The sequence below is a fragment of the Alternaria incomplexa genome, assembly GCF_024043165.1.
Source record: "Alternaria incomplexa strain BMP 0042 chromosome Unknown scaffold_19, whole genome shotgun sequence".
NCBI classification, from domain to species: Eukaryota; Fungi; Ascomycota; class Dothideomycetes; order Pleosporales; family Pleosporaceae; genus Alternaria; species Alternaria incomplexa.
The window spans coordinates 229,329-246,070 of NW_026249868.1; the positions used below are offsets into that span (position 1 = coordinate 229,329).

At 52.5% G+C, this 16,742-nt stretch overlaps 4 protein-coding genes across 4 annotated transcripts; all 4 read left to right on the forward strand.

The window, feature by feature from the left end:
* Nucleotides 1–1,209: 1,209 nt before the first annotated feature.
* Nucleotides 1,210–2,966, forward strand: J4E90_010101 (uncharacterized protein; the record flags this gene model as incomplete). Its single annotated transcript, XM_051439617.1, has 4 exons — nt 1,210–1,387; nt 1,441–1,479; nt 1,531–1,720; nt 2,570–2,966. 4 exons carry the CDS (start codon nt 1,210–1,212, stop codon nt 2,964–2,966), a joined length of 804 nt encoding a protein of 267 aa, XP_051286526.1.
* A 643-nt stretch (nt 2,967–3,609) lies between these two features.
* J4E90_010102 (uncharacterized protein) lies at nt 3,610–4,345 on the forward strand (the record flags this gene model as incomplete). Its single annotated transcript, XM_051439618.1, has 2 exons — nt 3,610–3,633; nt 3,740–4,345. 2 exons carry the CDS (start codon nt 3,610–3,612, stop codon nt 4,343–4,345), a joined length of 630 nt encoding a protein of 209 aa, XP_051286527.1.
* A 334-nt stretch (nt 4,346–4,679) lies between these two features.
* J4E90_010103 (uncharacterized protein) lies at nt 4,680–6,067 on the forward strand (the record flags this gene model as incomplete). Its single annotated transcript, XM_051439619.1, has 3 exons — nt 4,680–4,764; nt 4,921–5,469; nt 5,523–6,067. The coding sequence occupies 3 exons, from the start codon at nt 4,680–4,682 to the stop codon at nt 6,065–6,067; spliced, it is 1,179 nt and encodes a 392-aa protein (XP_051286528.1).
* A 7,876-nt stretch (nt 6,068–13,943) lies between these two features.
* On the forward strand, nt 13,944–16,616 carry J4E90_010104 (uncharacterized protein; the record flags this gene model as incomplete). The annotated part of the gene is made up of 4 exons (XM_051439620.1): nt 13,944–14,500; nt 14,576–14,642; nt 14,724–14,919; nt 15,613–16,616. 4 exons carry the CDS (start codon nt 13,944–13,946, stop codon nt 16,614–16,616), a joined length of 1,824 nt encoding a protein of 607 aa, XP_051286529.1.
* Between the last annotated feature and the right edge of the window lie 126 nt (nt 16,617–16,742).

Sequence of the window (16,742 nt, forward strand, 5' to 3'; positions counted from 1 at the left end):
GAATCGGCCCCTGATTGTTGACTAGCGAACATTTGACCCAGCGGGAAAGGCGTCGAAAGCAGGCAACTGTACCCAAGAGGCGAAGAGGTCCGCCGTTAGCCCATCATCATGTCTTGTCGCGCCAACCTCCGAACACCCATGCACGTTGCAGAAGACGGTGGCAGTCGGGCTACCTTCGTGCTAGCACTAGACTGGGCTTCAGGAATTCCTTGATGTAACAGGCTTTGTCTGTGTTTCTTTACGCTACAAGTCAATCTCATTGGCAGCGTCACTTCCACATAACTCTGTATTGTAAGCGATGTTCCCATATGTGCAGCTTTCCCCTGTTGCTGCGATATTTCAGGCCGACCACGATAATCTGTGCGTTACATTCACCCTTTTCACCGATACAGTGCCACCCTTGTGAGTCACGGGCCTTCATAGCGATGTGGTGGTGTTGACGGAGGCAGTCTTAAAGCCCAACTCACGTTCGGCTTTGTGCTACACAAGATACAGGATCGAACTTATAAGCTCATACGCCCCAGCATCCTCTTTTAACCTAACAAGCTCAAGCAAAGCAATGTCTGGCAACATGCGCGTCGCAATAGCAGGTAAGGCAGCTATCAAGGGCCAAGCAAACTACGCTCGGGCAACCTTCTTACACTGTTAGGCACTTCTGGTCTAGCGCTTCTGATAGCACAAGAGATCAACAACTCGACGAGCCACCAGCTGATCATTCTCTCGCGAACCGTAAGTACCCCTTGGAAGAACACAGTCCACCTCCCGATTACCAAGTGATGAATTAACGATCACCAGCATCAAACGAGCCTGATCGCTTCTGGTTACAACTGTCAAGTCGTTGACTACAATAGCCCCACATCTCTGCAGCATGCATTGATGGGTGTCGATACTGTCATCTCGACTGTACTGGGCAATCCCCAACTCCGTCTAATAGAAGCTGCTGTACAGTGCCGGGTTCGTCGCTTTGCACCTGCGGAATTTGAAGGTCTGCCAATTCAGCGAGGCCAAAACGCGCTGCTCGATCGTGGCCGCAACTCTGCGTTGGCTTTACTGCACCACTACCGCGCCAATATACAGTATACGGTCTTTGTTTGTGGCATACTTTATGAGCGCTTCTCGGTGAACGGGATGATGTCTCATCGTCTTGGGACTCATAGCGGCTATGGAAACGAGGGAGACTTCATCGCCGACCCACGGCAGATGACTTCGATGGCACCGATTTACGACGCAAACCAAAACCTCTCCTGTATCTGCCTGACATCCGCATACGACGTGGCACAGTTCGTCGTTCGTGCCCTCGACATGCCAACTTGGCCTTCCGAGATGAGCATGTGTGGTGAGCGTATGACCGTCCATGCCTTGGTCGAGGCTATCAAGGCGTGCCGTAGTAAGTATCATCACCGTCTGTCTGATGAATGAACTTTGCTAACATGTCCTTAGACCGACCATGGGCTAGCATTGACTACCAAGCCCCCGCCAGTACGCAGGTATTCTTTACAGCATTCATGCAGTTGCTGACCGACTACGTAGATCTCGAGTACCAAATGACGATGGCTCAACTAGGAGGAGACACAGCCGGACAGAGGCGGCTCGCACCGCTCCTCGCGACAGCGGAGGGGCGCTATGATTTTGCGGTACCCGCCTACCTCAACTCAGTCTACCCAGAAGTGCAGGTCACTCGTTTCCAAGACTGGTTCCTGCGCAACTGGGCCTCGATACCGTGAACCAATACCATTGTGGAGTATCGTCCGCTACTATGACGATACTTCCGGGACCGAAGAATATCCGCACGGGACTGGTCATACTTGGATCGTACACAAGGGTTCGGTTCCTAGGATTTTGACAACGTTTCATGGGGCTCCATGCTCCGTCTTCTCCACTTATGTACTGATTCGATTCCGTTCTCAGACTGCTTCTATGTACTAATATCGAGTTGGCGATTGAACTAAGGTCTGTGGGTCGCAATAAAGCTCCGAGGCGTTGACGATGGGATGCTCTTTGCGGCTTACAATGCAATTATATTCGTAATGTTATCAAGTCTGCAATCCCCAAGTCGTTGCAATTTTACAAGGGTTTGGCAGTTGTGAAGTCTTGATCAAGGTTGTGTCGCTTACGCCTGAGACACTACCTGGAACGCCTCCACTGCCAACACCGCACGCGACACGTAGCGGCTCGCTCGTTCCGAAGCACGAGCAACGCTAACTATTTCTGCAGAAGCATACCCGATCTGCGATGATGTGAGGAAGGGTCTTGTCAGAGTTTGATGGCAATCTTCGATGGGGAATTACATCAAGTCGACGTCACCGGTGGGGCAACCGCTCCCCACTGCCATAATAAAACCACGACGCGCCTGAACACTCTTTTCTTTTCAGTATCACAACCACAACTTCAATTACATCTTCACGACCAGATTCACATTCTCAAAAACTTTGTCTTTCTTCCTATACCTACAACGTAAGTTTCATTCCAAGAGGTGGTGTGGTGGACGGGTTAAGTTTGCCGTTCCTGGCGCGACGCCCTCAAACCATCCACGAGCACGCGTCTGTTTATGTTGCTAACATATCTTCAGCACAAACACATTCAAAATGGTTTCTTCTCAGCAAGGCTACGCTCCCACCACCGTCGACATGAAGGGTAACACCCAAGCTGTCAACGAGGCTCAGTCCAACCTCCCTCTCCCCGAGCAGCCCCCTGTCGCCTCCGACTTCAACTCTGCCGATGCCAGCACCGTCAACGTTGGCTCCGGTCGCCAAGAAGCCCCTTTCGCCTCCGGCGGTGGTGCCATCCGCGAACCCGCTGTCGGTGCTGGCGGTGTTTCCGGACGTGAGGCCAAGGATGGCCTTGGTGGCATCCCCAACGACGCTGTCTCGCGCGAGGCCAAGGACAAGGCTGGTCTTGCCGACACCACCAACAAGGACTACGGATACCCACAGAAGAACGACCCCAGCGCGGGCGTCAAGCAGTAGAGTACTGCAGGAGGAAGGATAATGAGATACCCGAAGCATCATGGGATTGTATGATTATGGCTACTATCACTGCGCTTAGTAGCAGACTGCAAGAGCAGTCTTACGATGATCAATGAATGAAATGAACGAACAAACGAATATGTCATCTCCCTGTCGAATTGTGATGTCGTGATGAAGACGATGATGTATGAATGAATCCCATTGCCCCATGCTAGACTTCGTGCCAACGCCTCACGCGTTTCGGATTAAACTGCGCATGCGACAGGCGCACCAACAGCATCTGGCCGGATGTCACCCGTTCCTGACGCCATGTCAGCCGCAGTATGCACGTATGCCCGACTCTAGCATATGTATGGGTGGGCCCATTGCCGCTTTCCGAGCTACCACTGCTACGGCCGTTCGACTAAAGGCGGGGTTGTTTTGAGCACCTAGGTAAGGCTGAAGTAAGGTGGGATGTCTCCATGTGACGACGTCATGACGCAAGTATATCGGGGCTTGAAGTCTGACGGTATACATAGGTCAAGTTTGCACTTGACTTCAGGTACTCATACCACTTGAACTACCACAACTTCCAGAATCCAATCAATTGATTTACTCCAAATCTCAACAATTACAACACAAAAGAACTATACCAAACAACAGCATGTCGGCTTCGCACGGACAGAAGGTAAGTTCTCCGTCTGGAGCTCTCATACTTCGTTGTTTATCGCTGGTCCATGACCTCGTTTGTCATGACGGAATCGCAGAAACACTCACTAACTTACTGTCAATAGGTTACCACCGACCCCGCGTCTAAGATCCCCGTCCACGAGGGTGTCGGCACCGTCACATCAGACTCTCTAGCAGGCGAGTCTCTGAAGGGCGACGGTTCATTCGGCGAGGGCAACCCCAAGGCCGCAGCAAGCAAGCAGCCATCAGCATCAACCACCACAAACACCCACGACACATCAAACGCCACCAAGCTAGACGCCGCCGTCAATGCCGAGGCACGCGACGCGCAACAAGGATGGAACGAGGAGAAGATCATGAACTCAGGCAAAGGTCTGGGTAAGGAGGCCGGTGTTGGTCCTACATACGCAGTTGCTGGTGGAGGTGCTTCATCAGGAGGCGCTGCCAGCGCTGGCACAGCACCTACAGGTGTTGCTGCTGGAAAGAACATTGACCCCAGTGTTCTCCAGCCCAAGGGTGCCAACTTGAAAGAAGACCCCAACATGAGCGGTAACACCAAGTTTGGCGAGATCGGTACAAAGGATGACCCTTCTAGGCAAGCGGAGCTTAAGTTGGCGAAGGCGGCTGCGGCGAGTGCTGCGGTGGAGAACAGGGACCTGGCTCAAGGCGGCGACTCCAAGTTCAGCAACTTGGGTGATACCAACGCCTAGAGTTTCGATGATGCATGGCGATATACATCCACCATAGAGTAATGAGCCTAACGAATAAAAAATAATGACCTGCACCTGTTATCGATGTTCTGTTGATGAAAGCGACAAACTCGAGGGGTGAAAGCAGCACGTGGCGGGGCCCTCCCAATCGGGCCTCTTCCGCGGGCACGGACGCGGGCCGTTGCAGCAGTTCAAGGTGGCCTTTCGCGACGCGGCATGAACCTCAACTGTCAATGTCGTTCATTATCCAACCCACGCTTCTTTCTTTTACCTAAACGTTCACCGAATCGGAATTGGGTCTGCAGCACCCCGATTGTTCGTTTGACTGCCCACCATGAACGGCTACGGGGATAACGGGCACGACGAGGATCCATTTGGCCCAGCCAAGGGTGGCATTGTATCGAGTTTCGATGCCTTTCGTAAGTGTTATCTTTACGCGGGTGTAGAGATGAAGGGAGGAGTAGCTGGCAGTTTGAAAGTCTCGAATGGCCAATACATGTCGTGATGCGACTTCCCAGCCACATGCGACATCGCGCTTGATCCAGTATGAACCCAATGCTAACCGACGTCTACAGCTAAAACTAAGAAGACGTACCTCGTACAAGGCCGTAACTCCTCCGCCTGGACCGTGACGCTCATCATAACGTGCATCTACCTCGCCTGGTCCGAGATCGCGCGCTGGTTCGCTGGCACAACCACACAGTCATTCGCCGTTGAGAAGGGCGTGGCCCACGGCATGCGGATAAACCTCGACCTGATAGTAGCCATGCGCTGCGCCGACCTTCACGTCAACATGCAAGATGCTGCCGGTGACCGCACCCTAGCTGGCGAACTCCTGCGCAAAGACCCAACATCATGGGCGCAATGGACCGGCAAGAACGCCGAGAGTGGGACACACGAACTTGGCAAAGATAAGAAAGTTGGATGGGACGATATCGAGGATGTACATGAGCAGCTGGGCAAGGCGCGGAAGAGCAAGTTCAGCAAGACACCGCGCGTGCGTGGACAGACAGACAGCTGCCGCATCTACGGAAGCATCATCGGAAACAAGGTGCAGGGCGACTTCCATATCACGGCTAGGGGCCACGGATACATGGAGTTCGGAGAACATCTGGACCATTCCAGTAAGTCCAAAGAATCAAGAACCACGAAGACAGCAGTAACTAACATCCACAAGCTTTCAACTTCTCGCACATCATCCGCGAAATGTCCTTCGGCCCATACTACCCATCCCTCGTCAACCCGCTCGACAACACCATCGCCGTAACACCAACACCCCAAGACAAATTCTACAAATTCCAATACTACGTCTCCATAGTCCCCACCATCTACACCGACGACGCATCCATGATCCCCTACCTCACATCCAGCACATCGGAAGAAGACACGCCCTTCTCAAACATGTTCCACACCACCCACGCCATCAAAACCAACCAATACGCCGTCACATCGCAGTCCCACAAGGTCGCTGAAACCTACGTACCGGGTATCTTCGTCAAGTTCGATATCGAGCCTATTCTGCTGGCGGTGGTGGAGGAGTGGGGTGGCTTCTGGAGGCTGATTGTCAGGCTGGTGAATGTTGTCAGTGGTGTTATGGTTGCGGGGAGTTGGGCGTGGCAGATGTTTGATTGGGCAAGTGAGGTTATGGGGAAGAGGAGGAGGAGGGGTGATGGTGTAGGTGTGTTGGGGACGCCGTCGGTGGAGAAGAAGAGCTGGGATTAGAGTGGTGGTTTTGATAGAGGAGGATGCATTGAACGGCGTTTAGGTTATGGGGAATGGGTTTCATCTTGGGAATTTTGTGAGTAAAGTAACCTCCTTTCTACGAATCTATAAGTGCTGCATACCGTGGAGTATCTGTATTGGCAGAATGGCTCGTGGCGAATATTGGATCTTGAGATTGCGGGACTGCGCCATTGCGCTATGGTACGTGTTGCTTTTCGTGCCTTACAATCCGCCCCTCTTGCGTAGCTGACACTTCTGCATAGAACCCTGGAAGCAGCGCGTACTTCAACCCGTACGACCAGCTCCATCAAATGAGAAGTATCGCCAGTTCAGGAATCAGCGCGCACTTCGACAAACGCTCCAGCCGACCTCTCTCCCACCTTCTCCCTCTTTCATTCGTTGCTTGGCGGTTTGTGCTACAAGGCGCTAGGCTGTATCTCACTTGCTCTTGCACCACCTTCGTCGGTCTTTGATTGTTTACCTCCCCACAAAATACTGACAAACGACCACATCACTATCTACTCTCTACCCTCTTTGGCAGAGGCTTCTACCACCAAATACTGACGAGCGAACGAACGCACCAAAAAACTTTCTTTATCGCATTTCTACTCGACTTGACTACACCCCGACTATGGCGTCGCCAACTCCACCGCAAGATCAAGGTGATTCGCGAGATGAAGCCGAGGAGGAGCGAGATGATCGGATAAGGGAGGACCTTCGGGCTAGAATGGTAATTTATGGCTATACGAAGTGCATGTGAGACATATACTGACTTCGTACCCCTACCTCTGCAGCCTGCTATGGCTGGTCTTGACCGTCGTGGGGAATTGTCGGTCTCGCAAGAAGATGCCCGCGAAATACAGCAACGTTCACAACAAGATACCAGGCTTCGGAACAGCTCGCGCCTGATTCGTGCAAGGGACGCTTACGAGGCTCGCCGCGCTCTCGGTAGTCAGACTGCGCGCGTCGCTCCCAGTAATCCGACCGTCACTGAAGCAGAGGGTCAAGGAGCCGCCACTACACCGCGCCCAGATTCACCTCTACCTGCGCCACGATACAGGCGGATAGGTCCAACCGAGAACGTCAATGAGCTACACGTTCCTCAGAATCGACCTGCCACAGAGCGAACTAGATGGTCAGACCCAAACTTGGAGTCGCGTCTAGCGTCAGTCGGTCGTATTCAAAACATATTGAACCCTGAGCCTGTTCAGACTCCCCGGGCTAAAAGCCATATGCCCACTCTGCGGTCTCAACCGGAATTCTACATGACCGGAGTGATAGCTGTCGACCCCACCGCGGAGGGTCTTCCCGACAACGCGGAATGTACAATCTGTCTTGAACCTCTCTCATACGACGTGGTAAAGTTCCACGCTTGCGGCCACATGTTTCATGTGGTCTGTGTACAGAGCTGGTTCGATCAGAGCGCGCCGCGTACGGGTGTGAAGCGAGGTACTTGCCCAAACTGTCGACATCAGCTGTACGAGCCAGATCCGCGATTTGGACGTGCGCGGCAACCTGCTGCTGTAGAGCGGACGCCTCAACAGTTGAGTGCGTTGCTACGTGCTTCAGAGGTTGAACTGGTGGCTACGACACGACCTCGTACCCTAGAGACTCCACAGACGAATACTCCCCGAGTTACTGGTAGTCCCGATCGTGAGTCCCGTCTCGCGCAGTTCACTGCTGATATGCAAGAACGTGTGAGGGCGCATGACCAGCAAGAGCAGCAGGCTGGCAATGCTCCAGCCCCAGCTCTAGATCGAAGGTTTGTAAGCGTCACTCGAGTACCTCATGTCGCTCCCGGATCTCACCTACCTGGATACGCGCCTCATCGCATTGAGTCATCGGAGAGCCCCCGAGGCGGTACGATGGAACGAGATTTGCCTACTGCCCGGCTTCCTCCGTTTCAACTAGGCTTTCCTAGCACGGCAGATGGTCGTCAGCAGCCAATTAGTCAGAATCGAATGCTTGAATATCAGCAGATGTTAAATCAACAGCGACAGAATGCATCCAACAACTCGCGATTCCAAACACTTGGTCGTTCAGCGGCCAGTATAGCAATGACTGATGCATTGCGCCGGCCTACTACATCCGCTAGAGAACCAGAAACTGGCCATGGACCGTCAGATGTGGCGGAGCCGGACGAACATTCTGATGCCGATGATATTCCCTTTCCAACATTCATTCCGGAACGACCTCCAACATCAACATTTCAATCTAACGGACTCTCGAATCAACCACGCGAGTCTCGAGCCGATCTAGCAGCACGTGCTATCGCGGAGCGTCGCCCCCTGTCAGAAGTACCAGGCCTCAACACCGGAGTTGCAGCTATCCCACCTCTTTCGCCACAAGAGGCTGCACGACTTGTCAGGGTCCGCGAGTTACCAGGGTCAGGGCTTGACCTAGCTACCCGCACTACTGATTCACTCCGAGACGAGCAGCTCATGTTATTGGAACGCCTCCGCGCGGTACAAACACAGATAGGCCGAAACCTAGAAGCATCTGGAGAGCTTCCAATGAACGCTATCGAGCGAAGGGAACAGATACGGGAGAGGGAGCGGAATGACCCACGCACTGCACATCTATATGGTGGGCCGGCGCCTGGGCCGCAGGATAACACTGCGCATCGGCCGCTGCGAATCGCGATTCCTCGACTTGCCGACCCATCGGTTACTGACCTACGATCATCTCGCGAGCCTCCTGATCCAAGAACCATGGGCACAGGAAATACTATATGGGCGACCGATCATGTTGCGCCATCGCGCGATACTTGGGGTGTACCCCCCTGTCTGCGGCTTCGAATGGATCGTTAGGGTCACCACATTATGTATATCCTTCCCCTCCAGGTTTCCACCGCGACGTCTCAAGAGTTCACAGCCCACTCTTTCCTTTCTCCCCAGATGGCCCCCGCACTGCTACGGACAGCAACATGCTGTATGGACGAACCTTCGACGATGGCCGATTCACGTTGTTGCCTGAGTTACCCGCTTTGATTCCGCGCTCTGATACCGTAGCCGCTGCTCAGCCTGCTTCTGAAGGCAACCAGAATGCAGCCGCGGAAGACACAAGGTCAGTACAACATCCACGTCGCGTATCTAGCACTGTCGTGAGGCACATGCATGATGACTCACTACCCTTCAGGGCCGCATCAACAGATCCTACTGCCTTCAGGCAACATCCCCCGGGGCGTCCTAGGCCATCTTCTATTCTTCAGCGAGCACAAGAGGCCGCTGCATCAAATACACAGCGCTTTCGTTCTCGTGAAGCACGGTCTGAATCGCCCCAAGAAGATGACAATAGCACCGATGTTCCCGAGGCATCAAGCTAGACTTGTTACGTTGAGATATCAGGCATGATAGAAAGAGGAGAATGATGAGCGCGGTTTGGGCGATTTGGGTACGATTGAAGCTTGAGCGCGTTCGAAGAGACAATACATAAGACCCCTTGAGCTTTGAAGTGGGGTGAAAAGAGAATGTTCATGATGCAGCTAGTGTCAATGATGGGTTGTTGGCTATCAATGTTGGGCTTACCTCAACGGGGCCATCAACGGTTTGGTGTAGACATCGAACGAATACAATAGAAATCATTGATCAAATGTCTTGTTTGTCAGCCCCGGTTTTTAATTAGAGTCGCGAGTGAAGGCCTGAGGACGCGAAAGCCCAGATCATCGTGACAGATATTTCACCCAAGACTGCAGAAGAAGCAGTGAAAGTAGTAGGTCATAGATCCTGCCCATAGGATCTTACATTGTGAATGTCCATCTCGCCACAGTGCTGTACAGCCACAGCCCAATGCTGTTCACAGTCTAATAAAGAGGAGCCTATATTGTGTGATTCCCGCCGGGTTTCAACAGATAATCTCCTCAACCCACATTCGACTCTCCAGTCCCACCTGAAAGTATCAACCAGCACAGCCGTGAACATGGACTCCTACGTCGGGCGTAGAACTCCGGAGCCCAATGATACATCATCGTCTTCTAACGAGCGTGATGTCCCACAGACCAACACCACACCGCCGTCTAACATGCCCGCTCTCCGCAGCCAAGGAGAGTTCTTCATGACTGGCATCATACCAGCAAGCGCCCAACCAGAAGACTCAGACTGCTCTATCTGTGCCGAACACCTGGCCGAGGATGTGGTACAGATAGCTCGCCCATGCGGCCACATGTTCCACGCTGTCTGCCTGCTCACCTGGCTCCAAGGCGATGGACGACGAAACCGCACTTGTCCCAATTGCCGCTGTGAGCTGTATGCGGCGCCAGTGCCCCAACCGTCAATGAACCTTGATCCTCCAAGCCGCACCCGAGAAGCTATCATGGAGCAGAGGATACAGGTACAATATGAGACCTTGCGGCGTGCGCGAGAAGATCAGATAAACAACCTAAGGGTTTTGGAAAATAACCTAAGATCGACTCAGGTCGCTTTGGGACGAGAGCCTACAGCCACCCGCACACCGATTCCTGCGCAACCGGTAAACTTTAATCATCGCCCCATCCCGCTTTCAGACACACCAGGTGACAGCGGGCGATCGAGAAGGTCAACCCATGCTGAGAACTTGGGGCGTCGGGCAGAATATGCGAACATCGCCCATTGGCGGAGACAGACTGCTCAGGAACGAGAGGATGAGGCGGCCCTCGCAGCACTTGTTATGCGACCGCCCGGTTCAGATCGTGTCGTATCCCGGTCTGTGGGCACACCAGATACTACCCGAAGAAGTCGGGTTGAGGATGTCTTGGAGGCAGAAGATAGGAACCGCACTCGAAGGCCGAGACTGGTCGTGGAAAGAGACGCTGAGGGAGTCGAAACGGTGGTTGGTACGTGGCCGCCTCATAGCTCCCTTCATGGTGAGCCTGTAGCCAGCTCCGCCGATCAGACAAGGGTATCGGGAAGAGCAGAAGAAAGGGCTAGACTGCAATCTAGGCATGACTTAGCGGTGGCTGAAATGAGACAACTGGAAGCAGCGCGTCTTCAAGATGGGCTTCTACACGACAGTGCCGAAGCAGCAGCACTCGAGCGAAACTTGGCAGATCTGAATAGAATCAGGCGCGATAGCAGACAGCAACTTCAACAGTTGGATAGACGAGCCGCAGAGGAAGACCGTTCGTCAGATGATTCGATTCCCAGTATCAGGGAGCGCAGACGCCAACGCATGGCAGCTAGACGGGCTGCTGGAGAAGACAGCTCGTCGGACGCCTCGTCAGATGTCCCCAGCATCAGGATGACACGCATTGAAGCTATGGCGAACTTACGAGCCGCTGAAGAAGCCGCTGAAGAAGCCAGATCCTCACATAATTCGAACCCCAGCAGCCGAGTTACTGACGCCGATGCGAGGTTGTATTTAGCCAGAGTGAGGGCAGCGCGACTGGAGGAAGAAAACAGGGCGTTGATGGAGGCAGTCTCAAGGGGACAGACCAGCCAGACGCCAGAATCCTCAGCAACCAACAACATTTCTCCACGACCTACGCAGTCTGCGGCTCGAGACCCTATCATTGGGAGAACCACATACCCGGCTCCACCACAAAACACCACCGAACCTATCGCCTCAGCACGCGATATCGCGCCGAGTAGGTTAGCACGAGCCCGTCGTGTCGCATTGCTGGCCGGTCGTGGCGACGATGTCTCAGAAGAAGAGATCGCCGAGTATTATGGCTTTCCTGGTCTGACTCAGCTGCACGATGAAGCCACTTTTACACGCATGTCGAACTTGGCGCGCATGCGCGTTCGCGCTCAAGCTGCTGCTGAGCTGGCCACTGTGGACATGATGAATGAACAGGATGATGAGATTCGAAACTTGTTTTGGCCTGGAAGGCAAGCCAATGACAACAATTGATGATGTAGCTTGTTCGACGTATTGATGCGTTGTCGGTTTTCTTTTGCTCTTTAGATGGATCCTTGGGTATATAACTTGCCTCGACCGAATAACTCTTTCCCTTGTATACTACCCCCCAGTATTGTGTTGTTCCTCCCGTGATACTTCCTTCTACTTCAACACCCACTCTCTTTCCCCCTCCCTCACATCCACAACATCACGTTCGTTTTTAATCCACTTTGCCTCCCCGTACGGCCGCACAACAGCCAATACCTTCGCCTTGACCAACGCCAACGGCAGCGGTCCAAATAGTCTACTATCCCTACTCCATTCCAGATTATCGCCTTGTACCCAACAATGTCCTTCCGGCACTCTTATGACCTCTTCCCTTACGCTCGCCCATTTCCCCTCATGATCCACCGCGTTTACATCATCTTCCCCGCGCCCCGGCGTGACAATACTGACAAAGTCGCCCGGCATCCCAATGATGCGCTTGCACCCACTTTGCTTGGGGAATATGGGATGATTATAGGTTATGATGTCACCAACACGAAGGTTGCGACCGCGACGATGAAGCGAGGAGTATAGTATCCATGGGTGGCCCTTATAGTGATGGGGGATCGTAGGTACCATAGAGATGCCGCTGGTGGAGGATATGCCGCCAATGTAGGAAGAGCATACGTGGAGGAAGACAAAGCCTTTTGCGACGGTGAGCGCGCTACCTGTTGGTGTATTAGCAAATCGGTTCGGAGAATAGTGTTGCAAGTACTTGCGGCCTAGGGTTTGGACAAAGCCGGAGCGGTTGAGGGTGCTCCATGGTGGCGGCATTACAATCGGATCCTGAGCTTTACTATCGCTCTAGCATCTTTTGTCTGTGATGGCGTGCCCGCGGCGGTCCACAATGCTGGCGCGGTGTTGTTGTTGTTAGACCATCATCGAGGTCAAAGATGCCGACTTGTGGTGGACTTCTTGCATGGGAAAGCGCTATCAGGTTTTCGGAAGTTCCCGTCGGAGGACTTGGCATCGTGTTAGCCGACATGCCTTCATCGTCAGTACCGATTCCGCGTCATAACAGGGATTTTGCGTCGCAATGCCCCAGGCAAAGCCACTGCATTTCACCAATCGTCTTACGTGTTGCTCTAGCCAGCTCTCACTAGAAGTTCATCACTTGGCCAAACCTAGCAAATAGCTTCATTCGGAAATTGTTACGAGATTGGAACGGGCAATTGCTTGCTCGGTTGCTTCGCAAGTATGAGGACTGAATAGTATTGGTATAGCATTATGTTTCGGAGCTCGGTGGACTTGGCATGTAGTGCTGGCGGAGTGCTTGTATAAGATGTAGTACGAGGAACCCGGAGGTATAGTCGCAAAAGAGCAACTGACTGAAAACATGCTTTCAACATCTCTACTATTTCTGTTCGTATCGAAGGCCATCGCTGATTTCGTTGATCCGCGAGACCATCTGGTCAATCGACAACACCAAGCCTTACAGGACTGCCTTCACACAAAAGCCGTCCCTACTACTCTCAATTCTTCTTCAGATTGGACTTCTCTCACCACCGCATTCAACCTCCGTCTCCAGTACACCCCAGTGGCCGTGACAATACCAGAAACTCCGCAGCAAGTTTCCGATTCAATAACATGCGCAGCTGCAGCTGGCATCAAAGTTCAGCCCCGGTCTGGAGGACATTCGTACGGGAGCTACTCTCTCGGCGGCAAGAATGGTAGCTTGACGATCGATCTACAGAAGTTTAATGAGGTATCTCTGGACAAAGGCAGGTAGCTTACTCGTTTCTTCATGATCTTTACTAACAGATCACAAGGTACTGGTGTCGTTCGAGCGGGAGGCGGCGTGCGTCTCGGAAACCTCGGACTGGGTGTATATAAACAAGGTCAGGCCGCACTGCCTCACGGTACATACCCGGGCGTTGGTATAGGAGGGCACTATACGCATGGAGGCTTCGGATACTCTTCTCGTCGCTGGGGTAAGTACCGCTGTTTTGCAAATATATGTAACGACTCTAGCTGACCGTGATGTTGTTTAGGGCTTGCACTCGACACGATCGTGGCAATGGACGTCGTACTGGCCGATGGAACTCAACTTCACGTCACACGCACTACCCATCCCGAACTCTACTACGCGCTGCGTGGAGCTGCAGATAGCATCGGTGTCGTGACTACCTTCTACCTGCAGACCCAGCCCGCTCCGGCACAGATCGTCAGCTACTCCGTGAACTTCACTTCCGCGCTGAAGTCTCCATCTTCCGTCGCCGACGTCCTTCTTCAGTTGCAGAAGTTTGCCCAATCTTCTCCTCTCATGGACCGTAACATCACACTTGAGGTCTACATGAACATATTCGGCACCTTCGAAGTCCGAGGCTGGTACTTTGGCGACCGCACACACTTCTCCAGCGCCGTACTTCGCGCCATGCTTGAGGGTTTGCCCAAGGCCGACAACACAACGATCGCGACCAGAAATTGGCTCGATGCGCTGCAGGATATCGCAGAAGGTGAACCTCTTGTTGAGCCTTTGACTGGCTACGACAACCACCAGACCTTCTACACCAAGTCCATTGTTACGAGAGAGGCAAAGCCACTTACACGGCGCGCACTGGAGAGCTTTGCTGGGTATGTCATTAGTAAGGGATTAAGCGCAGAGTCTCCATGGGAGACTTATATCTCGCTATATGGCGGGAGGGATAGCCAGATCAATGTTCCATCGCCTGATAGTGCGGCGTATTCGCATCGCGATTCGCTTTGGGTTTTTCAGGTAAACTCCTCTCCTCTCCCCTTCAGACAACACTTATCGGGCAGTATTCTCTAAACAGCTGGCTAACCTCGTTATTGATAGAATATTGGTTCCTCGGCCAATATGCTTCCGCCTTTTGAGTCTGGCATCAAAGCGTTCGTGCAAGGACTCAATACCGCTTTGACAGACGCACAGCCCGATGGCGACTTTTTGGCATACCCGAATTATCTAGATCCAGAGTTGACACCAGCGGAGGCGCATCGATTGTACTATGGTGATGCGACATATGGAAAGCTAAGTGCGATTAAGAAAGTGGTAGATCCAAATAAGGTATTTTGGAATCCACAGGCGATTGGGAACTAAGTACCTCTTCTCTAAGTTTTTCAGTCCCTCAATTCGGCCACAATGTCAACTGTAATGCGAATATATTATCCTATTCTTTATCACATAACTTTACTGCACTTAGATTATACTCTAAAAGCGCGCACTTTGTGCAAAACACCAAGATCTGAGTACAACACAAAAGCTAGTCCCAAAAGAGCAAGGTCCGTTGCTAGTAAGACCTTAACCCCGATAACGCATCCCACTTCACGAACTTTGCGCGACTTCATGTGAACGCGCAAACATGGGTCGCACTGGAGATGAAGTGAAGGGACTAAAAAGTCCAGAGCAGGCTGCTTTGCGGTGAGTGTGTCATGGATGAGATCATTGTGCTCCCTCTCACTGATCGTGTGTGAAGGCCTGCACCAACTGGTCTCGATGCGGAAGGGACGTTGCAAGATGCTGTAAGAGGTGCTTCCTTTTCCTCTTCATACTATCAACCCCATATCATTCTACTGTCTGAGTGATTAAAAGCACAATGCAAATCGCGCGGCTAGTTCCTCTGGCGATTTCTCATTCTCACATCATATGCCCCAGACGTCGTACTGAACATGAAGCATTCCGATGTATCTTACGATCTTGCATCGCCACTAATACTAATTTCAATTAGACCTGATAACATCCTACCACGATCTCAACCCCTCAACAATCGACATCCTCACCACTGAACCCTCACCCCTACAATTCATGCGCCACGTCGCCCGCAACCGCCCCTTCATCGTCCGCAACGGAGCCAAAGACTTCAAAGCTAGAAAAACATGGAATGCCTCGTACCTAAAGTCCGTGATGCAAGGCCAGAACGTCAACGTAGCAATCACCCCGCACGGAAACGCCGACTCAGTCGTCTCCCTCCCGTCAGATGGCGCGATATTCGTCAAACCGTATGAGACCGAAGAGCCCTTTGAAGACGTCCTCAACAAGATCCAACGCCAAGAGCAAGAAAACGACTACAGCGGTCCAACACGCTACGCGCAAACCCAAAACGATAATCTACGTAACGAATACTCTACGCTCTTCGCCGACGTACCCAAGAGCATACCGTTCGCACGCATAGCACTTGAGCAAGAACCCGACGCTATCAATTTCTGGCTCGGAAACTCTTATTCCACGACTGCTCTACACAAGGACAACTACGAGAACATCTACGTGCAGATACTGGGGCGGAAGCATTTTGTCCTCTTGCCGCCTGTAGAAGCGGGTTGTGTTAATGAGAAGAGCGTGCTGGCTGCGACTTACACTCCGAAACGGGAGGATAGCGCGTCTTCTAGTGCGCTAGAGAAGGGTGATCTGGTCATCAAGGTCGATGAGCCGGAGGAATATGTACCTTTCGCGACATGGGATCCGGACCAGCCTGCTGCCAACACCACGCCTTATTCCCAGTACTCGCAGCCACTCCGAGTAACGCTGGAAGAAGGCGACATGCTATACCTACCCGCACTTTGGTACCATAAAGTGAGCCAGAGCTGCAACGAAGAAGGAATCTGTTGCGCGGTGAACTACTGGTACGATCTCGACTTCAGCGGCGGGTTTTGGAGTACTGCGAATTTCGTTCGGAGCGCCGGGCTACTGAGCATGGGAGACAAAACTGCAGTACAGGGACAAGACCAGAGATGATGATAGTGTGTATATCAACAAAAGAAACAAACTGTACTACGATTAGGGGTATCTCTAGGATCTACAGTGACAATCAAGTCCAACGCCATGCCAATGCTTCTCTAAATCTCGTCTCCGTTTACTCTA